This window comes from Thermobia domestica, chromosome 4, assembly GCF_964235325.1.
Source record: "Thermobia domestica chromosome 4, izTheDome1.hap1.1, whole genome shotgun sequence".
Taxonomy (NCBI): domain Eukaryota; kingdom Metazoa; phylum Arthropoda; class Insecta; order Zygentoma; family Lepismatidae; genus Thermobia; species Thermobia domestica.
Genome location: NC_137457.1, coordinates 220,950,798 through 220,975,805, shown reverse-complemented (window position 1 = coordinate 220,975,805; position 25,008 = coordinate 220,950,798). Strand labels below are relative to the sequence as shown.

Sequence of the window (25,008 nt, the reverse complement as noted above, 5' to 3'; positions counted from 1 at the left end):
TAAGCTGCCATTATGATGATTAGTATTACAGCTATGAAACCCACGAGATACATGCAGTTACTGATTAATAAAAAAATCACATCTACCGAATACACGAACAAAATGCACTAAACAGGTCGTATTGTCCCTAATCCCTAACTGAATATGAAAGAATAAAAAATCACTCTCCTTTCTGTCCATCCTATCTTGGCAGCAACATGGCGTTCTGCAAACCGAAATCCTGTATTTCACTTAATTATGAACTGTTTATTTAATAAAAATGCAGACTTTTGTGCTCCTAAGTAGTTGTAAGTCTTTAACTATTAAATTAAATTAGATGTTACCTTAGTTCTATTAAATATCTGTCCTTTTACAGTCAAAATATGGTGATCACTTTCACAGGTTGTGTTTCGTAAGGTGTTTTAGCTGAGAATGATAACATTGCGCCGAAAACGACAGGGGTAGGATGATTCCACCAATCAGGGCGAAATCTTTCAGCCCCGGAAATTACAAAGCAAATAGAAATTGGTGAAATCCAGATATAACCGGATCTGAAAGTGACTATGGGCTAGTGAGAGGGGGTGAGGGAAGATTTAGTTGCCTGGTCAAATTCTACATTGGTCTGAAATTAAGAAATTTTATATCCAATGACGGAACTATGTTTCGGTATGACGTCAGCATGGTAAACCTTGTTACTATTCAACTTGTATATACGAAAATGGGATTTACAATTAATCAAAATATAAATAAATATGTCAGTGAAAATATGATTCCTAATGAGACCTTTCGATTCATTACATTCATTTGAAGTAAAGAGGATAAATAAATCGTGTAATTAAACCGAAATCGAATTTAAATTTTTTTTACTAGGTACAGGGTGAGTAAAAAAATTGCCATTACTCTCAACTGTAATGGTACATTACACGTGGTTATGGGTTCAATTTCCGGAGAGGCACTCAACAATTTCGGTGTTGACCCAGCATTGTGAGAACAATTGGGGAATTATCTGAAGTAAGAGGTAGCGGACTCCAGTCTAGAAAAACGGCATTAGGGACTTCGGGTGTCGATGCGTTGACTACCTACCCCCACTTTGAAGGTAAGCCCGCTCTTAGGAACCAAAGGACTGTCATGCCAAGAATTTAGTTTTCTTTAATTATCATTAATGCCTTCTTTATTGTTAAATTTTATCCGATATTTTCTTTTCAATTGGTTTGCGAAACTGAGAGCTAGCTACTTGTTTTCTTTTTAATTCATGTTCATACTTAGCACAACTAATCACTAAGGAAAAACAACCTTTTCAATAAAATTCGTCTCGCGTCTTGCTTAGCTCTAAGTTTAGTTATTTTTAGTTTTTTTTTTTTAGTTGGAGGGCGTTTTATCATTTTCCTCTCGTTTTCCCTTTTTTTTTTTAATTTTACCTATGTTTCTTTGCACGGACATTGCGCCTATAGACACGTGCTTAGTGTGTTCGTTTGCAAAAGCGGGTCTTTTTCCTGCCACTATAGAAAGTAAGAGTGCCCTGTATCAGAGAAATATTAATTGACGTATGTAAGTGAATATATCTGTAATGAAGTCATAATTACTCAGTTTTTGCATCGTACATAGTTTCCTTATCCTCATTAATCTCTTCACCTCAGCTTCCTGAATTCCAGTTCTAGTATTCTTCCTTGAGCAAGGCCAATTTAATGGGGAACTGATGTTTCATGTAGGCTTCTTAACTATAACAGCAATAAAGAAAGTAGGGCTTAATTTGCACTAATTTTAGAACATTACACTATTAGCTAAATAATAATAATAATAGTAATAATAATAATGATATTATTATTATTATTATTATTATTATTGTTATTATTATTAATAATAATAATACGGAACGAGCTTAGGCTAGTTGTTAGGATTCTTGCTTCGCAATTGGATAATACCGGGTTCGAATGCCGAGATCAGCCATCCTGACTGAGGATTTTCCAGGGTTGTTCCTCAGTTATACTGGGCAAATGCTAGGTTAGTACCTTAGTCTAAGGCTCTGAAGACATTCCTTCCATTCCTTTTCCAATGTTGTTTTCATCTGTTGATTACTACAGTGTAAAGTGGCCCCTGAGGATATATCTGGAAGCTTATAGTAAATAAACAATAATGGCATAATATATCTTCATGAAACGAGTGGGTTAATTTAACTACAGCCTTACAGTCCCAACAAATAGCTTAAGTTTTAATATCAATTTCCTGACTTTTAAATACTATTTTCATATTGTTTTAGCTTTCAATTGTTCCGTGTATGTTCCCATCCAGAATTGAACCTGACAACGCATGAAGAAATGCCAATATGTTAAATATCTTTGAACACTTTAATATACAAAACACAAAACGCTTCAATGAAACGATGCGTGAATATATTTTGGTTACGTCCTGCAATGTATGATTAAAGAAACCTGGAGGGTGAAGGAAAAATAACAGAAATCTCTTTTTTATTTACTCCTTCAACAAACCTCCGACCTCAGAAGGGCAAGCCATAAGGTAGATGATAAAATCATACAACGAACACTTTTATTATTAATAATAATAATAATACACAACCATATCGTTCTGCGGAAATTCTCGTGTGTATGTTTAGAAATCTACTGTTGTGCCACGCCAACCAGATATATATTTTGTTGTACCTTCGAAGTGAAAGATATTCATTATTACATTTGTTGATGGTTGGACTCTTAGAGAATCAGAAAATACAATTAATAGTTTGTTTTGTCTAGTATTCCTGCGATTAGAAGGGCCTTATCTAAAAGATATTTAATTTGTATATGAGAAAATAGTAAAGTTTATTTTCTAAAAATAAAATAAATATTTTCAATGTGAAGCTAACATTAAGTTTCGAAGAGGAGCTAAACAGAAGAATTTCTTACCATTTACATCAATTTGCAGACAGTTCACCATACTCTGAAATGGGAAGAAGTCAAACTTGGAAACATTTTACTAAATAGACTTCGACAGAAAGTTCAACATGTAAATATTGCAAGGTTAAAATAAAATAAAGAACAAAGGTATCACAAACGTGTTATGGAAACACTTAAAAGCACAGCAACCTACTATATTATATATTAGTAAATATGTTTCGACGAATTTTAGATATTCAATTTTATCATCACAATTTCAGATGTAGCTTTGGATACGAATCAAGATCTGAGATCCGAATTTCGGATCCAGATCCACGATCCGAATTTCGGATCCAGATCCGAGATCCGGACTCAGGTCCGAGATTCGAATTCCGGATCTAGGTCCGGATCCGGCAAGATCCGGATCCGGATCTCATTGGGTCCGGGATATCCGGATCAGAAAATTTTTGTCCATCCCTACTGTATATATCATGCCAAGTTCGTGAGGGTGATCTACAGGACTTTTTTCTTATGAAAATCATAGTTGGGCACCATCATTGTCTGATCACGAGCAACTTTTACTGTCGTCCAACAAGTCTGAACTTCTGAATATTTTCAGAGTATCAAGTTAAGATTTTTGATGGTAGTGCAGTGATTCATTTACTGGGAAGAGGTACTGGAACTACATTCCACGAGTATGCTACGATAACGTTTTTAGCGTGGTTATTGAAGCAACTTCAAGATTGTCAAAGAGTAGACATTGTGTGGGACTGTAGTTCCTGTCCCTAACCCTGAAGCTTCACTAAAGGAATGTTGCAGGAAAAAGAGAGGAATTGGAGAGAGAAGGAAAGTGACAAAGAATGGAAAACTCCCAAAAAACTTCCCAGCATTTTTACGTCATAATGAAAACAAAAAATAATTCTTTAATTTCCTCACTAGTCATGTAGTGGAAATAAGCTTACCGGAGGACAAACAGCTTTATATTACTTCAGGAAGTCCAGCGATTGCTTGGAATGCAAAGCATAAAATGGAGGATACTGACCACGAAGAGGCTGATACCGCCTTTGCCTTCATGTGCATGATGCTGCAGATCGTGACTTTACAAAAGTAATGGTTAGGGCAGTTGACACTGATATAGACTAGTCGTCATTCTCCTTAGAGTATTTTCTTTCATACTAACACAACATCCTAACACCCGGGTGTGGGTAAGCTTTCCAGTACTCCGGACAAAAGCCAATTTTACCACTCACTCTTGATTCTGATATTTTCTCAGAAATAGAGAAATTCACGTGTTTAATTTATGATTCATCTTGTGCAGTGGAATGGGGGTAAACAAATTGAGGCATGTTCTTTTCACAAGTGGGAAGAAAATTAAGCTTATGCAAAAGTTTCCTCCAACTCGTGATGCCCTCCTTCAGCACACGAGTCGATCTCTATATCAGGCCAGTATTTGGGCTAATTCCCTCAAATCAAAGATAAAGGCTCCAAGTCCAGAAAACTTCGGCTGGGTGAAAGAAGATGGATCTTGGAAGTCCTTATAGGTGACCCAATCAGAAGTTTCTAAAAGCCCAAGAGAATTGCTAAAGTGTGGCTGCAAAGCTCTTCCTCTTTGCTCAAAACAGTGTGTATGTTCAACAAACGGTGGCCAGTGTACAGATCTTTGTTGCTGCCGAGGCTCCTGTGATGGACAGCAATGTGACTGAAGTGTTTTTACTTTGTGGAATAGGACTGTGTTATCAATTTTCAGCACTTCGTTAGCATTTTGTTTTAGAATATTCAGTTTTTCAGTAGTTATTTTTTATGCTTGAAGAAGTTTAAAAATTGATATATAATTATGTAAAGACGTACTTGTGATGTGACTGTTTAGTGTCTTACATAAAATAATTCATATGAACAATATCATGTTTATTTAATAACAATTGCAATTGTAATGTAAATAACATTGATTTGAATAAGAATTCTAAAAAGTGGAGAAAAATTAATGTTAATTTGTCGGGTTCCGAGCATGCTTGTAATCACACTTTCAACGCTAAGTTTCGTCTAGTTGACTCCCGCACACTTCTTGTATTCCATTGTACTGATTACTTAATTTAACTATATTTCAACTATTTCTCATCGCAGTGTAACGTATTATACATCAAATTAAAGCTCTTTTTATGCTCTTTCAAATGTTAGAGGGCACATGTTATCATAAAATGGACCATTTTGGAGGAAAATTCAATTATATGTAAATATGTTTTATAAAATCTTAAATATTTATATTTTTTTCGTTTTTACTATATTTTCTTGTCTTTATTATTATTATAATCGATTACATTCGGGCTGAACTTATAATTTTAAAAAAGAATAATCAAAATCGGATCATTGGTTACCGCGATAATGATCTTTTAAGAGAACATTCCAAAAATCCAATATGGCGTCATATTTCAAAGTGGCACCCGACCCTAAAACGAATTGAATACCGAAGTACTTTCAATCTACCAAGTTTCATACCTGTGTCAGGCCTGTCACGATCCGAGCTTTTTTTTTTTTTTTTTGTTAGGATACTAGACTAGAATGAAGAAGCAATTAAACTGTGTGAAAAGTGGAATGTTCAGAGATCATTTAGATGCAAACGATTCAAAAAGATCAAACGCTATTTTGATGAGTTGTGTGAAGATAGTCGTCTCAAGGACACTGAATCAAACTTTAGAATTAATATCTATATTAAACTATTTGACGTTCTAAATTCACAGTTACGTTGTCGTTTTACATCTTTGCGTAATACAGTATTCAAATTTTCCTTTTTGTTTCCTGCCATTATAGTTGATCTCACTGATGATGAAATTCTAAGGCCGGCACAGATGCTTCAAAGAACTTACAGTTGTGATATTGGTTCCTTGTTTCCGATGGAAGTAATTTGCTTTGTGAAATGGCTGAAATCTGAAATACGTGTTCAGAATTCTGTGTTTTACATAACAAGGCTTTTAATTGTGAAATATGTAATTGGCGTCTAGCTTTTCAGAACTTACTACTGCGTATTTATTATTTCTGATGCTCCCTGTTGCTATCAATTCTGCGGAGAGGTGGTTCTCAAAATTCAAATTAATAGAAAACTAAGTGAAAAGCACAATGGACCAAAATAGATTAAGTAATCTAGCACTGCTCTCAATTAATGCGGACGAAGCTGAAAAACTGGATGTACAAGTTAGTAAAGGATTTTGCTGACAAGAAAGCAAGATGGAAAGCTTCTATTCTGAGGCTTATTGAATGGATTATATGTATAACAAAGTTGTTTCCATTTATTAATATTGAAGCCTAGAAGTTGCATGCATTTAACTAATTATTCAAACATACAGGGAAGTATGGTTATTTATTATGTTATATATCATTCCACAAAAGAAAAAAACAATGTTGTTAAGGCGAGGGGCCCTAGGTATTCTCTTGCGGGTGGCCTATAAAACGTAGTTATGCCACTGATTCGACTTCGACACATGCAGGAGGTAATAGAGTAATTATAATGCTTCGGTCGCCTTGACCCCTAAAGTTTCCAGGTACCCACTAAACAAAGACTGGAATATGTGTAATACAAAACTAAACAGCTATATATACAAAATATGAAATAAATCGCTATTTGTCCTTTAACGAAGCAACTTTTTCTCATCTCGTATCTATCTGATCCAATGAGGACTTAAGATAGCCAGTAGCGGAATTCAAACCCAGGATTATTAGGTTAGTCATTTAATTTTATCAGAGGGTATTCATTGGTTGCTTGTTGAAGTTTAGTGCCCCTTATCAGCACCAACAGTAAATTTATATGGAACATGTTCCTACAGTTTGAGGTGAAATTCGAATTACCGTATAGGGTGAAGAAACAGAACGTAGAAAAAAACTATGCACATTGCATTTTCCCACCAGAAATCCTACTTGGTACCAGATGGAATCGAACCGGGGACTCCACGTACCAGAGGTGCACTCAGAAAAATCCGTTCTCCGGACAGCGGTATATTGTACAAATATACGGAATCTTCTTATTTACTACAGAAATTAGTACGGAGTATACGTTATCCGTATGCTACATAGTCACTGCCCTTAGATGTTACATTATGCCGTTGCAGGATGTCTGATATCTAACAGTCTTCCTTATATTACATACAAATATGTATGTTACCTTCGTCAGTTATATGTTATATACGTCCATTTTTGTGTGAGATCCTGACCGCCTATATTGTTAAATACGGAAAGTACGAACAGATGGAACACTTATAAAGAAAGTACTATAAAACATGCGTTTTCAGTTATACGTCTGCTGTACGTCTAGAGGAATTACTCACGTGACCTATCTTTTTAAGTACGCCACCCTCATTTTTTTTCTCAGTGTGAGCACTCTACTACTGAGCCACTATGGCTCCTATAATTTGATCTGTCAAAAAATTCCACTTCCATATGAACCTAATGTAATTGTAAGAAATTATGTAAGAAGATTCTAATAGTATTCATTATCTTGATAGTTATTTATACCAAGTCATTATTTCCATTGAAACCCTCCTTTTATGAATCTTGAAAATTGTTAACTTCTCATGCATTTGTTATAGTCTATTGGTCAACATAAACTTTTTTTTATATCTCAGGAATCATTTACATACACTTCCTGTTCCCAAGGCCTCAGGATTTAAATAGGAAGTAAGTTAATATTTAAGAAAAGAATACATAATATTCAATATGTTTTATAAAGCAACTACAACAAAGTCCGTAGTCAACACTGAGATGGATCGTTGGAAGGGTCGAGTGGCTTTGGTGACAGGTGCTAGTTCTGGTATTGGAGCTGCAACAGTTAGAGAATTAGTTAAACATGGACTTAAGGTTATTGGTTGTGCAAGAAGAGTTGACAGAGTTCAGGTAAATTTGATATGATTTTCAGTTTAGCGTCCCGTTCAGCAGTGAGGCCATATGAGACGTGAACCTACAGTTTAACGTAGAATCCGAACCACATAAGCTCCCTCCGGGAATCGAACCCCAGTCTCCCATGCATCAGCTAAAATTTAGTTACTTATATTTTATAAATAATATGTGCATAGTGAAGTCTCCCGAAACAAGCAAACAAACAACAATAGATAAAATCTGGTAGTTGATATTGTATGTTGCTCGTATATATATATATATATATATATATATATATATATATATATATATATATATATATATATATATATATATATGCCATGTTTCGGAATGACGTGGCAAAACATAGTACAGTCAACAGCAAAAGTATCGCCGCTGTAATTGCTTGAAACCATCAGGTCGGGTCCAGTACTTTATTGGTTTCACAACGCTTGAACAGATGCAACCAACTTACAACTTACATTCTAATCAGGAGAAGACAGTTGGCCAGCCAGTGAAGCACTGAAATAGTTTACTACTTTCCAGTTGATGCACGGAAAAGGTATCCATTTTATGTTTAGGCTCTATTATTTGAAGAGTGTTGCCCAGTGAGCGCCATACATTAATGAAATTATAATTCTTTTTATGTATAATGTATTATTTCACTTCCAATACACGACATCTAATACAGTTTCCGGGGATGGGGTGTTTCGACTGATTTCACACATTGAACATATATATCAATTAACTCGTCTTCACGAAAAAAAGCGATCCGTACCGGAATCGGTCACTCCCGGCCAACCCCTTCCGGTACACAATACCTAATAAAGTTTCCATGAGTGAGGTGTTTCTAGTGATTGCACACATGCAATATACACATCAGTCAAATCGTCTTGACGAAACGAAGAGATCGGTAATGGAATCGGTCATTTCCATCTCACCCTTCCGGTACAGGGTACCTAATACAATTTCCAGTGTAGAGTGTTTCCAGTGATTGAACATATATATCAATTAACTTGCCTTGACGAAAGTATGCGATCGATGCAGAAATTGGTCACTTCAGGTCAATCATTTCCGGTACACGTTACCTAATATAGTTTCCGGGACTTCGGTGGGTCGAGGTGTGGTATATTTCTTAATTGGACGGGGTTGAAAGGATGATTATAAATGTATATTATAGTTATGTACGTACATATAACTGCAAAAGCACTTTAGTTTCTCATACCTCCAAGATTTTCATGGCGGAATCTCTTCATTTAATGAATAGTACACGTGGCTATACCGAGAGAGAAAAGTCCATATTTTCGCAAGAGAGTCCATATACTATAGCGATATTGACACAATTCTCACCGTGTATCAGATGTGGTAGACCGAAACTGATCAATTGAAGTACGGATTGCTTTCTTTCGTCAAGAGGGTTGATATATATTGGATGTGTACAATCGTTGGAAATATTCCACCTCCAAAAACTGTATTAGATACGATGTACCGGAAGTGGGTAAGCGGAAGTGACCAGTTACGGTATTGACCACTTTCTGCCTTCAAGACGAGTTGGTTAATATGTATTTTATATGTGTGGAATCCCTGGAAACACACCCATCCCGGAAACTTATTAGGTACCGTGTACCGGAAATAGTTTGTCAGAAGTGACCAAATCTGGTACTGACAGGTTTTCTTCAAGACGAGTAGATTTTAGTATTGAGACGAGACGAAATGAGACGAAACTTTATACAGTCTCGGTTGATAAATAGCGGTCTCTGTTTCGATCTCGGCTCGAGTCAAAAATCGCCGTCTCGGTCTCGTTTCCGTTAACAGATGCTTAACTCGATCTCGTCTCGGTCTCGTCTCGAAATAAATAATGTGAAATTAAAATTGTGAAAGTATTATCGTACAGCCTGTCGTTTCCACTTATAACTTTTTGCCTTCATTCTTGACTTAGAATTATGGTATGGTGTACCTATTCATAGCTAATTTGCTAGCGCTAAGGCTTTCCATGCGTGTTTTCCATTTTCAATCATCAGTGGGTATATCGTACCTGGAATACAACCCTAATAATAAAACATATTTCACTTTCAGCAACAGAATGTCTCATATAACTCATTACTGCCTACACAATTAAACTCTATTAAATTTACTCCAGTACTATACAGTAGATTTCCTTCCTTTGAATCAGAATTCTTCAATAACTCCTAACGGATAACGCAATACATAGCAGCACGAATGTATTTAATCGTACCGAAATTGAAATTTTATAATTTCTCATTTGTTATTCAGTACAATCTGCTTTGACGTTCGTTTTAAAAACAGAATATAATGTTCATTATCTTAACAAATAGGATAAATTGTTACTACAATATAAATTTTGTTTCAAGTTGATCAAATGCCTTAATAGCGTTTCATATCTCCGTGTTTAATTGACACTTTATAACACGAACTTCCTGAATCTTGTGGTGGGAGCTACGACATTCATCTTTGCTATGTGTGGTCTCGGGTTGGATCACCGAACAAGCTAGATTCAAAGTCTGTTTCGCATAATTCGCGTCTCACTTTAAGTACATTATGTTTCTTATACAAGTTCATAAAGTCATAATGCATTACATATGCATATATCTAATGCTGTAACTAGGCAGAAGCAACTTAGGCAGTGCTCTGAGCCCTCACTCATAAGGGCCTCGAAAAAAAAAAAAAAACAGTCAGGCTTAGTACATTTCTACTCTGAGAACTGAATAAAGAATAAGAAATTGATTAATTTAGTGTTACAATTTGAATAAATTGTCATGGATACTGCAGACCTACCTGTCTGTACGCCAAGAAAAATTTCACCCCTCGGTGGCGATGAAATCGGACTCACAGAGTTATTGTTACTCAACTAACAAGGGATATCACTCAAGTGTCCGGCTCCGATTTCAATGATTTTTTTTTCTGATAGAGTGCATGTATGCATTATTTGTGAAGACAAAATTTTTTGCCATGGTGCATGTTTTACATTTTATTTTATAATTTTTAATAGTTGTGATGTGGTAATTACAGATTACTGCAGAAGTTCCTTACTACCCTTTGTAAACGGAGTGGTAATGAAAGAATAACTATGTAGATACATATAAGGCCTAGGGGGAAGTCGTATGGTAGGTATGACCTTCACGGCAGACATCTTAAAATGAGAATATGGCTGCCATTTTGAATTAAGGTCAAGCTTTTAAAATGGAAATAGGGTAATATGATACATAATTTCGAGCTAGAATTTAATCAGGAAAACAATGGTGAAGTTAGTTTTAAGATACGCACATTTTGGGAAAAGTTACAGGCATATTGATTGTTTATATTTACTATGTGCGTAAGTCCCTTAAAACCGCTTCTAACCCACGTATTAATAATAATAGGTGGATAAAAGCTTCAGTAATGCATATTATGCCTAGAGGCAAGTGGTACGGTAGCAACTTTGACGGCAGCCATCTCGAATTAAAGTGAAGTTTTGAAAAATGAAAACCCTACCATGTGACACCTCATTTTAATAGCAAAATTTCCTACAAAGCTAATGGTATGCTTATTGTTGTTTTATAGTTAACCAGTATGAATTTAGTACCGCTTTTAATGTGCACCATTGCAACTCTTCAAAATTCAGAAAGATTGCTTGATGCTATCCCAACACTATTCATGAACTGACAAATGGCAACTCTTAAAAAATATAATAAATTTAGAAAACATGAGACATGGTAACAATTGCAAAGTGCCAGTTGGAATCTTAAAACATGCGGTGAAAATTAGGAATGTTGCCGATTTGAAAGATCGAATAATGGACTTTGGTGGACATCAGAAGTAGTCCTAAATTCATACTGGTTAACTATAGAACAAAAATAAGCATACCATTTGCTTTTTGGGAATATTTGCTATTAAAATGAGGTGTCACATGGTGGGTTTTCATTTTTCAAAACTTCACTTTAATTCAAAATGGCGGATTTCAAGATGGCTGCCGTCCAAGTTACCCTTACCGTACCACTTGACACTAGGCATAATATGTATTATTGAAGCTTTTATCCACTTATTATCATTAATACGTGGGTTAGTAGCGGTTTTAAGGGACTTACGCACATAGTAAATATAAACAATTAATATGCCTGTAACTTTTCCCCAAATGCGCATATCCTAAAACTAACTTTACCATTGTTTTTCTGATTAAATTCTAGCTCGAAATTATTATCATATTACCCTACTTCCATTTTAAAAGCTTGACCTTAATTCAAAATGGCAGCCATATTCTCATTTTAAGATGTCTGCCGTGAAGGTCATACCTACCATACGACTTCCCCCTAGGCCTTATATGTATCTACATAGTTATTCTTTCATTACCACTCCGTTTACAAAGTGGTAATGAAAGGGGACAAACTTTTGTGGCCCCTGATCCAAAAACTAATTATTGGCCAAGATCGCAATATTTTGATACATTTTTTTGGATCATTCCTAAAACTCTTGGTCAAAATCGCAATCTTTTGATACATTTTAAAATCAGTTCTAAACTTCTTGTTTGTGAGGATAAAATAAGTCTACTTCCAAGCAAGTTCAGCAAAGTCGATCCGGATTTAAGCAATGTTATGGAATTTTCCGGAAACCCGCTCTAGTACTATTAGATGTGCCTTTATATTGTCTCTTGGAAACTTCCTAAGAGCTGCGTTTCTACCTCTTACTGTTCTTTTAAAATCGAAAAAAGTACTTCTGGCCATATACTCTAATATTAAATACAACATGCGATAATTTTCGAAAGCGTTGACTCAGCTTGATGATTAAGGAATCTTTTTCTTCAGTACGAAAAGGTACGTTGGTTAGTCGATATCACTTTTCTCTACAACTGTGGGGAGTTTTCAATGGAAAATGGAAATGGTTCTTTGTAAAATCGCCCCCAAATTAGATAAAATTTACAGAAATGTCGTGATTTCAAGGAAGGGGGAGTTTGGACTCCCAGGAGCCAACTCTGCGAGTCCCTGGTATCATTTATCTTTTCATGGCTACGTTGAAAATTTAACAAATTATTGCCACAATTTAATTGTAAACACTGATACCGGAAAAACGACATTTTTATTTTAGTATATGTCTGATTCTTGTAATTTGTTAATAATACAAAAATTTGAGAGGGGGCCTCATGTTGTTAATCAGTCTTGGAGCCCTATGGTACGGTACTATAGGCCTATATATACAATTTTTTCTTGAGCCTAACAATATGAATAGTTCCAAATTGGCATATGCTTTTGTATTTGTAGTGGGGAAAAATGAAACTGCTAGGTTTGGAGCTATGGACCTTTAAAATAATTTTTTTTCATTTTTTCGAAGGTCTATAACTTCGAAAGGAAGCATTTGTACACCCACTTTGGTCTATACTTTGTCTTATTTTGGTATTATTAATCACCTCCCAAAGGTTGTCGGTGTTGTTTTGGCACACCCTGTATATGTTGCATGTGTGCAATTCCTGAAAACACCGGGAATCTGTATTAGTTAGTGTGTACGGGAACTGACCAAATCCGGTACTGACAACTTTCCTTCGCCAATACTAGTTGATTGCTCTATATGGTGCATGCGCACAGTCGCTGGAAATACCCCTCCCCCGGAAACTGTATTGTCCCTCTTGTGTCAATGGGAAACAAAAATGTCTCATTTTGATTCATTGAATGAGGGATGAAATGAAAGTATTATGGATTACTAAAATACTTCAATATACAAAAACTGAAACTCCCTGAGAGTTCTACTACTATCATTCAGCTAGTTACCTACTACGTTGCCATGATATAAGTACCATATTAAGTATATCAACATTAAAGAAATTTGTTACCTTGGTTTATACCGAGTCTTCTGCTTTTCAGTTACTTACCCATATAAACTTAGACTTCACATGGGATTTCCGTTCGTATTAATCTAAAATAGTCAATTGCTTCACTATTTGACACCGTCGTAGCGTTTTCGGATATTGTTTGCGACTAAACCACTTTGTGACTTACATAGCAAAGTTACTGCCTTAACTTAGAATTTTACGATCTTGCATGTGAAAGTTTTCTACTGCTCTTCAATACTTTTCCCGAATGGCAATACCAAATGTTAAAAAGTAATACCACACATTATAGTGACACGTCGACTGCATGGTGGTGGTCCTTAGCTTGTTCATTATGTTATGTTCCGTCGACACCTGCACATAGGCGGCACAGTCTGCGGTGGTGCCAATAACATCCATAATTAATCCATAAGGGAACACATAATTAATCCAGGAACGTTGATGAACATGATCGTTTTGATAGTGGAAATGTTCTTCTGTGGGGAAATATAGTGTTGCAGGCGTATATCGACCTCCCAATTTTTGAACACTCACTGATCAACATTGCAGTAGTCCTTCCCTACAATTATTAAGTTTCATTTATTTTTTTATATACACCCCTTCCCCTTCTCTAGATCTACCGTCAAAGTGAAGAGACAGAAACCATTTCACATCCGAAACTCATCAATGTCGAAAATTTGATTAAGATCGGTCCAGTGGTTCAAGATTAAGAACCACAAACATAGTCACTTTCAATTTTATAATATAGATTATTATTTTCTATTCTATTTTATTTTTTTATAATTTTTACTTTTGAAAATGATCCAGTTATTAAATACAATTTTAAAAAGTTACGACATCATATTTTGTTATCAAAATTTGATTTTACATTGAAGATAAAGTATACTGTGCGTGATTGCATAACTTGAAAATAATATTGGCTGCTACATGAAAGAGAAAAGCGATATTAGTAATTTTCGGTTACTAACAGAGAAATGAAATGAATCTTAGAATTTGCTTGAATATTATCATTTATCCGTAAATATTACTTAAAAGTGTCTCTTCGTACCACAACTTCCTCTATACAATTCGTTGTACCGACACCAAAGAATTGTGAAACAAGGACATTTAGATAGAGCATGTATTAGTTCCTGTGTAATTTCTTGATCCTATTGCGGTAAGTCTCATAGTTCTCGAGTTAAGGAGCTTTGAAGTTTATTTTTCGTAGTTTACGGCAGTTTATAGCTCTGAAAGGAGGTGTTTCTCGACCCATGTTTATTTTAACTTTTTTGTTTCATTTGATGTAGACAATCACTTGCTACAGCTTGGGTATCGAATTTTTGAACATACTGTACATACAAGGTGAACTATTTATCTTGATGCGCCATTGAAATTTTTAAACTAATAAATACAAAACGCTGAAATTTTGTACCATTCAACTATTGACAAAGTAATATTATTTATCATACTGCGTGATAACTCCAGGTTAACAGCGTTGCCAACTCAACATAAAGTTTCTTTTTTTAATGGTGCTACGTCAGGTTATTACACATTTCAAATCTACATGTCCAACGAAAACTTACAATATCATATTTGTAATTCATCTTTGCAAACTAAGGACACTAGAGTATCACAAACATCCAAATTTGCTGATTTCTACCGAGTAATATCGCAAGTGAGACGGACACGTCAATGCACAGCTAAAGTATTTTAATGTCTGATTCTATGGTTATGATATAATGGATTTCGAATAAACAGGAACGAGATTACAAAGGATTGAAAATTTTGCCTTTTTCGAAACTCTTTATTTTGTAAAATCACTTATATAAGTACATCATCCAATGACAAAAATGGTTTCCAAGTTATTGGGCATCGAAGTTGGATTTGAACTAAGCAAAATGAAGAATTTTTACTGAAACGCAATTGATGGAACTCATCTGAAATTTACCAATATTAGGGTAGTGATAGAACATGACAATACATGATTCTCTCATTTTGTGCCTACAATATCTGTGCACCTATTCATTCACCTCGGTCCACTTCTTCTTGACTTTCGGCCGTAGACTTTCAAAATTTTGGGTAGGAGCCTTTGAGCCCTAGAACAGTTGTTTCCGCGGAAAATAAAAAACACATATTCGTTTATTTTTTGCGTATTGTTCCTACACAAAGTTTCGTTGCAATTCTTCATGTCGTTTAGGCACTTCTCTCATACTGTTATTAGCACTTTTGATATTTCATTGCCAAATATTTGGAGGGGTCTGGACCCTACCCAACCGTTTTTTTCTTTCTTCAGGAAAATACGAAACACACATTCCCTCACTTTACGTTTACAATATCTGTGCACAATTTCATTCACTTCTGTCCACTTCTTCTTGGCTTTCGAGCGTGAACTTTCAAAATTTTGGGTGGGAGCTTTTGCCCCCTAAAACAGTTTTTCCGTAGAAAATTAAAAAAAAACACGAATACGTGTAGGATCTACCTGCCAAATTTTATCAAATTCGGAGTGTTACACTTGGGAAGTGTTACGTGTCAGTGAAATTAAGAAATTTCACTAAATCACATCTTAACTAAACTTGGTATAATGGTAAAAATTGAAAGCTTTGTACATATTCGAACACAGTATGAAATATTATAGTGTACAGATTATTGATTTTCAAGTCATTGGCCTCGTAGTTGGATTTGAACTCAGTGAAGTCAAGAAATTTCACTAAAAGCGATTGACGGAATTCACCCTATCTTGACCAAATTTGGCATGGTGGAATACTTCAAGAACTTACTTTAAAACGATTATGTTCCCCAGATATTTGGTCCTCAAGTTATTTACCATCAAAGTTGGGTTTCGAACTTACTTGAGTCCAAACCCCACGTTTGATAATCAACTTCCGCTATAGCGAAATTTACTACAGTAGTATATGTAGAGACTAGAGACTACTGATATTTATCATCACAAAACTATGTATTGTTCAAATTTCAAATTTCTAGCTTAAGCAATTTGGCTTAGGTGTTGATCAGTTAGATTTTCTTCCTCCATATCTATAGATTTAGACCAATTTTATTCAAGAAGCAAAATTTATGAAGGTTGATGTTTTCTTTTAATCTATTACCTTAGTGATACTGAAATGAAACACAACTCTTAAAACTACTGTTTTTTCTTCACTTTTTGTAAATCAATCAGCCTTAATCTAGAAAACATGAACATGAGAGAGGATTTAATCTGCTTGTTTAATTTTTATTTGTACTGTGTGTTACATTATTTATTTTACTGTCTATAATGAATTCTAATATTAGACTTTATACAAAACATAATTTTCCCATATGCGTAAAGTACCAAAATAACATTATTATTATTATTAATGCTCGGATTATTATTATGTTACCAAACATTGGCCTGTCATTATCATATATTAGATGGTTTGAAAGCTACTTATCAAATAGAACTTTTAAAGTAAAATAGGCAATGTAACATCTAGTAAAGGTCAAATAGGGAAGGGAATACCTCAAGGATATCCTCTGGGGCCGCTTATTTTTTCTATATTTATCAATGATCTACCAGGAAAAGTCAAATTACTCAAAAATACTATTATACGTAGACGACATAAAGCTCCTTAGAGTAGTTAATAACATACAGCTCTTTAGAGGATAATAAGTATCTGTTGCAGAAAGATTTACACTACAGTAAATCATTTGTGCGAAGAGAATTTGTTAATGATCAACTCTGAAGAAAAACTAAATATAATATATTCACGAATAAAACTCAATATTTTATCAGCAAATATAAAATTAATGAAGTATCAATAAACAAATTAGAACAAATTAATAATCTCGGCATTTTGTGTAACAGACAATTGAAATTTGGTAATCATATTAATGATATAGTGCAATCAACCAGAAAAACAATAGGTCTTATATTTTATCAAAGGCCTCATTTTATAAGTGGTTGTTCTTACGTGTACCTATATAAGACATTTGTTAGATCCAAATTTAAATTTTGTTGTCTGGAACAGTTTATCTAACACACTTGTTAACAAAATCGAAGCTGTACAGAAATGTTTTATAAGGCTACTATGTTATAAAATGAAAAAAGGATTACTATTCACACGACTATGAATATTGGTAAACTTTTTGGGGACTTCAATCCCTATCGGAAAGGAGGAAATTTATTAATTAATTCTTTATTCAAATGATATTCGATAAATATAGCAGCGAATATTGATTATAAAACAAAGGAATAAGACTGTCAATTTATAGTGTTAGGACTCAATCGACATTTGTAGCACTAAATTCAAAACGTGAAATACTGAGAAGAGAGACAACGTCTTAATGAACAAATGTAAACAAAAATAACAGATCAATTCTTTAAAAAGTTAATCTTTTTTAACTTTATGACAATGGGTCTAACTGTACAGAATCTTGATTTTATTGTTATTACGTATCTCCAGTATATCTTTATGTTATAATCTTTTATTTAAAGAACCAATATATTATGTTGGAATATGACAATAAATGGCGAAGGTTATTGCATGCCGGATATGCAATTTTAAGGAAGATTGACTCATTCTTTTAAATGGTAGTTATATGAAACTTCGCAAATTAAATTTGCATAGTTCTGTTAATCTTATATTATGAAATGGTCTGTTTTTTATTTTTATTTTTATCTTGTTTTATAAATCAGTTTGAACCTTATAATTTGAATATATTGACCTTCTGACAAGAGCCTTACTATAAACTTTCTGGTCTGTTTTAAAATGATTACATAATGGTTTTCACATAGTTCTCTATTTTTGCCTATGAGCTGTTCATAACACTTAAAATAAAGTTATTACTATAATTATTATTACAGGCTATTGCAAATGAGTTGAAGGGACAACCCGGTGAATTATTCCCATTGAAATGTGACGTATCAAAGGAGGAAGATATATTTTCCGCCTTCCAGTGGGTGAAGGAGAAGTTTGGAGGAGTGGATATTTGTATCAACAACGCAGGTGTTCTTGATGTGAAGGATTCACTCGTAGGTACGTACAACAAATAGAGTACACATAAATGGAATACACATAAAATTCTGTATGAGCTAATTATCGTTTGAATGAGGTTCTACATCAAAATATTTTGCTCATTGAAAAAAGAAAAGAAGTACAGGTAACAAAAATATTATTTTTTTAAATAAAATAATGACTTTTATTATTAAATGTCTTGCTTCCACACGAGAGTGTCAATAGCTTAATATGGAGCCAGGATGCAATGCACTTCTATCGTTACATGATATGCTAACGTTCCCGAAATACTGACATGGGCTTGAACACATCAAGCGAAGTGGGCTTGATGTATTTGGTCGAACTTCAAGGCAATAATAACCAGTCTTCTGAGAATGTAGATAGACTAAAAGTTAGATTTAATGACTGTGTTGTAACCAGTTAAGGTTACTTTTCATTTTTGTTTCAAGGTATTTCAACTAAGCAAATGGTGTACACACTGTGATCTCCTCTTCTCTGATGTTCAGGAGAACCCTAAATGAAGTTACCGCGTCTTACATTCAGAAAAAAAGTGAGGTCCTACTATTACGCGAAGTGGTCCAATGCTCCAAAATTTGACGCCTTTTGTGTTTGTTTTTCATCTTCACCGATTCGACTGTATAGGTAAGGACAGGCCTTTAATGCTTGGATTCTTAGATCACTACTACCAAAAGATGTGACGGTTTTATGGTAAGTATCCTTACCAGCTTAAATACCCTGACGTATCAGCAGTTGTGCTCTGTGTGTAAGCTCTGCCTGTAAGCGTGTTCTATATATCAAGGAGACTGGGTTGAAGTACAGTTTGATAAATTTTTTCAATTTCTCTTAATAAACTTTCTAAGGACCGTCAAGCGTGTGAGTCTGTCAACGATTCAACTCTCACTTTACTAGCAGGAGCAGACAAAAATCCGTTTCGGATCCATCAGTATATTTCATAAGAATGTCTGTGAAAAGATTATATGAATTTCCATTTTACGTGCCATTTGTTCCATGTATTACCGTTGATTTCGCCACATGACTGGACGTTTTGTCCTAGCGCATAAGAGTGCGAGATATCTCCCTACCATATAGAAATGGAATATCATAACGGTATAATAGGTTAAATATGATCCTTTGAAAATACAAGTAAGCTGCATTGATTTGTAGCCTTATTGTGCACTCAGCGTAGCTTAAGTTTGTCATTGTATCAGTTACCACTAACAACTATAAAGCAACGTGGAAAATTTTCTGCACAATCACGTTTCCTATCAGAACGATCTCTAGAAACACAGGGGATGGTCCTCTTTCTTCTCATCCCATTCAGACAAACACGACTATGACGCGTACATAATCACTACAAATTTTCAACTGTTCTATGCAAGATGGGGTTCATATTACTTTCAACTGTTGGACTTCTGTCCATGATATGCGAGGGATGGAGCATTGAACTTGAGGCTTATGTTTGTTATATCAAATGTCGGTTTTGTGCAATTATGCGATTTACATAACAGTTTAAACATTGTAGAGTCCTTCCTATTGTTCTTTGAGACGTAAGTTCTCACATCCCACCAAGGAACGTACTTTTACACCACATCAGGGTATGTCCTTAACTCCGACATTCGATACCCAATATTGGAGGACCTAGCACAGTATGGGTGTCTTGTTTGTTGTGATAAGGAAACCTTATTCTGTTTTTGGTTCCGCGATTGTGCACCAGAGTTAAGGAAGACGGTGCTGATGATAATAAAAAATATTGGAATGAAGAAAGTAAGAGGAAGTAGAAAAACCTCGAGGAAACTCAACTTTTGGAGAACTGTCAAGCTTTAAATTCTTTCCAATTTCGGCATAGCTTGTTCCTGTCACATTGGAGTTGAGTTGAGTTGATTTTGAGTTTAACGCCCCGTTGTGTACCCGCTGATTAGCGTGGAATCTGAACCACATGAGCTCCAGCCAGGAATCGAACCCAGGTTACCTACGTCAAAGGCGCGTACGCTAACCGCTTAACCACCAATGGGCTCCTTGCCAGATTGGAGAAAATGCAGATGTCATGTGTATCTTTCTACTGGGTCATGGGAACTGAGTTAGTGTAGAAAATTGAGGGCAAAGCTGACTTTGTATTTGATTATATTCCACTGTGACATTTTGTCCACACGTGGAAAACATTCGACGTTTTCTATCTTACGTCACCCACGAGTCTGGGACAAAATCATTGGAGTAGACCTGTTTGGGAGATTCAGAATTAGATTTTCATCCGAGGTACACTCATGTCCAAAATTATTGTCTATAAATATGTTTTTGTAGGAATATAATTTGATAACAAATTCGACCATATTTCTTATAATGTTAGTATGTGTATAATCGGCAAAGACATGTATGTGGCAAATTTCATGTCAAAAGAGCAGTAAATAAGAACAATAAAATTAAAATAAAACTTTCTTGCCTATTTACCAACATTTTATTTTACTGATTCTAATTTTCGTATTTGTAATTCTTTTCCTATGAAATTTACCATAAATATACATTTCCCAATTATACTCATAGTATCAGTATTAAAAGTACCCTGCAAAATCATTATCAAATTATATTCTTACAAGAGGACAGTTATAGATATACGGCAATCATTTTGGACATGAGTGTACATTGTGAGTGTGAAAACCTATAAGAGAATAAGACGAACTTAGAGTGATTGCCTGTTGGACATCATTTGGTGAGATGAAGCCATAGACTAGTTATAGTTTCATCCCCGTTCATTCTCGTATTCCTAAATTAGGTGCTACTAATTGTTGTATATTTAGATATGTTTAGTTCCTTTCCATTATTTTAGAGTAGATGGTTTATTACGATCAATTCTTGCTTAGCAAGTAGTGGATCGTCCCCAAATTTCTATGTTTGTTATGCGAGTAGCTTTTATATTTTATCCTGTCTAAAATTAGGATGTTCGCCAAGTTTTTGATGTGTATCATAATAAATGCCCCAATATTTTTAGAATGAAACAATATATATATTTATAACTATTCTTACCTTGTTTTGCCGATGAGCACATTTTTAAATTAAACACTTTGTAGTTACTTGAATTATTGTAAATTGTAAACTTTTGGCCAATAGAAAGAATAAATAGGATTAAATTATAAGCTGCTTTCACTTGACTTTCAAGTGATGAAAATTAGTAGGTAAGAAATAAATTTGCACATGCATAATACAATACTGCACGCAATATTGCAGAATAGAGAAGCTACCAACAGCGAGAGCATTGCAACTTAGGACTTAAATTATAAGAAGCAAAAGGAAAAATCTCCATGAATCAATCACTATTTTGTTTTTAGGTGGAAACACGGAAAAATGGAGGAATATGTTAAATGTAAATGTTCTGGCTCCTAGTATATGCTCCAGAGAAGCCATTAAATCTATGAAAGATAAAAATGTGGACGATGGACATATTATTAACATAAGTAGGTAAGGAATACAAAATTGTTTTATGGGAAAGTGACTATCATAGGGTATGTTTGTGAGTTCAAGAACATAAAACATTACGACAAAAATTAGGTCTACTTATTATTTTTATTTTTGTACAAATTAGATTTATCCTTGATTCTAGATGACTGAAACACACGAAAATTTAATTTCATGTTCTCCATCCTAAAGTAAAGAAAGATCTAATATTATGAATTCCGTACATATTTATAAATGGAACCATTTTCTTCAGGGTAAAAGTTGTTGGTAGTGATGATCGGTTTGAAAATTGCATTCTAATAACAACGGATGTTCAGTTTGTGTAATTCGCGTCGGGATTTTATGGTAGGAATAGAGTTTTCGGAGTCACTTTTTCTACATTTGATCTACGGTGCTTGATATCAATTCTTCTTAATGTTCCATGGTTCCTGTCTCTCAGTCTTCTCTCCCGTTCACTACTACTCTTTGATGATATTAGTATTGTAGATCGTCATAAGCTTTGGCATTATTTCTTCGCATCGCATCTAACATAGTGATTACCTCGATATACTTGCACCAACTGACAGCGCACCTACAATTTTGCTTCTTTCGTATTCAGAGAGATCTTGCATTCTACATAATCATAGTCTGCCTGCTTCAACACACGGTTCCGTTCTATTTCGCTTGATATAGTATAGATGATCACATAACAAAACATTAATAACGGCTTGGTGCTGCATATTCAACCTCTTGTACTCTTACAAGGAAAGCTATCCAACTCCTCGACGAGTATCGAATTGGAACTTGCACAAGTGGAAGGACATATTGAAAGATGGAAATACGCTTACTCTTACAATTCGCAACGTCGTCGAACCAGAAGTAGAATGATCGTTCCCCCATAGCCCCTAAAAGTTATGTACTCTGGTCATACATGCCAGAATGTGATACACTGGAACCTGTTTTCTCAAGAAGACAAATATTGCAAACTCAAGATGTTGCATCGTGGTGATTGGGATCTCTAGTACGTCATTGATGCGAACCGATGTCACATGAAACACGATGCAACATCGTAAGTTCCAAACGAACACTTTTACACGGTGGAGAAAAGGCACACGCTGAAACCACAACGCAGAAAATGGCTTTCTATGATTATTATTATTGTTATTTGTATGACTATTATTATTATTATTATTATTATTATTATTATTATTATTATTATTATTATTATTATTATTATTATTATTATTACTATTAGTAGTAGTAGTAGTAGTGTATGATTAGTATTATTAATATGAGTAGTAAGATGAGCGATAATAGTAATAATCAGAAGAAGAAGACAAGAAATGTATTGTTGGAACCATTCAGTAACGAAGGACTTCGGTCTGTCTTGAGTGTTCTTTAGCACTGTTATGAAGGTTTTAGAATCCTCAGACAACCATACCCCAGCCGGGATTCGAAGTCGGAATCCTTGAGTGGCTAGCTTAACTCCTCAACCCCACGAACACGAAGTCTGCAAGAAGAAGAAATAGTATAAGACAGGGTTTCTCGACCTGGGGGTCGCATAGATAAGCGAAAGAGATAAATATAATTAGAATTTAATACCGGAAAATACTGTATTTTTAGTTTATTATTATTTTGAATTTTGTTCGGATAGACAATTTTTATTTGTATACATACTGTCAAGAATAATAAAAAATACTAAACTACTAAACTAATAATAGAAAATACTAAATGGCCTACTAAACATTTTTAAGAGGTGCAGAGTTGGTTAAAAATCAATTTAAATGAAAGATGTACGTTATGAAACTAATGAGAACTGCAGATTGAAATACCAGAAGAATGCAAATGCAACATAAAATATGAACCTGAAGAATGTTCAGTGTTGCTATCTATAGAAATTACAGTGTTGACAGAATAACAACGCCAGTAAAATCTAAGTTAAGGCAGCGAGTAGAGGAACGAACTTAACTGTATTTGGTTACGTATCGAGTTGTTTTGGTTTCCTGTGAGTTACTTTTTAAATAATAGTTGTATTCAGTTTGTAATAAACAAAATAGTTTTAACATACAGTCATTAAACTAAATAATAATGTTATTTAAAAGTAGTTCACAGGAAACCAAAACAACATGATACGTAACCAAATGCAGTTGAGATCGTTCCTGTAGTCGCTGGCTTAACTTAGATTTTAGAGGCGTTGTTTTTCTGGCAATACTGTAATTTCTATGGATGGCAACACTGAAAATCCTTCAGGTTCATATTTTCTGTTGTAGAATAGCATTATCTATGATTGTGCTAAGTTGCATTTCATTATCTTCTTTCACTTATGAATAAAAAAGCAAAAGAAAAATGGTAAATTTTGTATTATTTTTAGCAAGTCAGGCTCTTAAGACAAAAAACTACAGGATTTGCAAAGGTAACTTACGTTTTTTTCTCAGTGTAGTAATCTGGAAGATGCTGGGGTAAAATATTTAACTTTGGCTATACCTAGGTATAGGATCTAACTTCTTCAAGATACGCAACCTGAAATGCTACGCTAATTTGCATATAATCTCTCTTTCAAAGTGGCTGAACTCTTGGTCACCGATAGTACACACATAAAGGAAATATTATTTTATGAATACTAAGCTTGTAAGTAATTATATACTACCACTAGAATCATGTTTTTCTTCAATATTTGGGTGGTTATCTTAAGAAATACTGGACCCAAATTGATTTTATGATAATGAATGAATATTTACATTCCTTGAAAGACTATTCTTGTATTCCCTACACAGAAGGTTACGTTGCAAATGAAAAATACTACATTCTTGCAAAGAGCATCGTGTTACCTTAATACCAAAGCTATGCAAATGTCATCACGTATATATTGAAACTTCAATGAATTAAATTAATGAAGATGAAACATAATATAGCTAGACACTCCGTTGATCATTAAGCGGTAAGATTACTTACATAGCCGCGCTTGATCAGGTTCCAGCTTCTTGTAGAATCTCTTTGTTTTATCTTGGCATACTTTCCGCCAGTGCACTTGGTTGGCTCTTAAAGTATTTTCTGCTAGCACTCAAGTGAACGTTTTAATCCAATAGACGTC

The 25,008-nt window shown here is 34.6% G+C and overlaps 1 protein-coding gene across 1 annotated transcript in view; it reads left to right on the top strand.

Annotated features, from left to right (window-relative positions):
- Positions 1–7,586: 7,586 nt before the first annotated feature.
- Positions 7,587–25,008, top strand: part of LOC145683447 (dehydrogenase/reductase SDR family member 11-like) — a 33,534-nt gene continuing 16,112 nt past the window's right edge. The window contains exons 1-3 of the mRNA XM_081754786.1: positions 7,587–7,724; positions 18,341–18,512; positions 21,812–21,941. Of these exons, the coding sequence (XP_081610912.1) occupies positions 7,593–7,724; positions 18,341–18,512; positions 21,812–21,941 (434 nt within the window). The 5' untranslated portion in view covers positions 7,587–7,592. The remainder of the gene's footprint in view (positions 7,725–18,340; positions 18,513–21,811; positions 21,942–25,008) is intronic.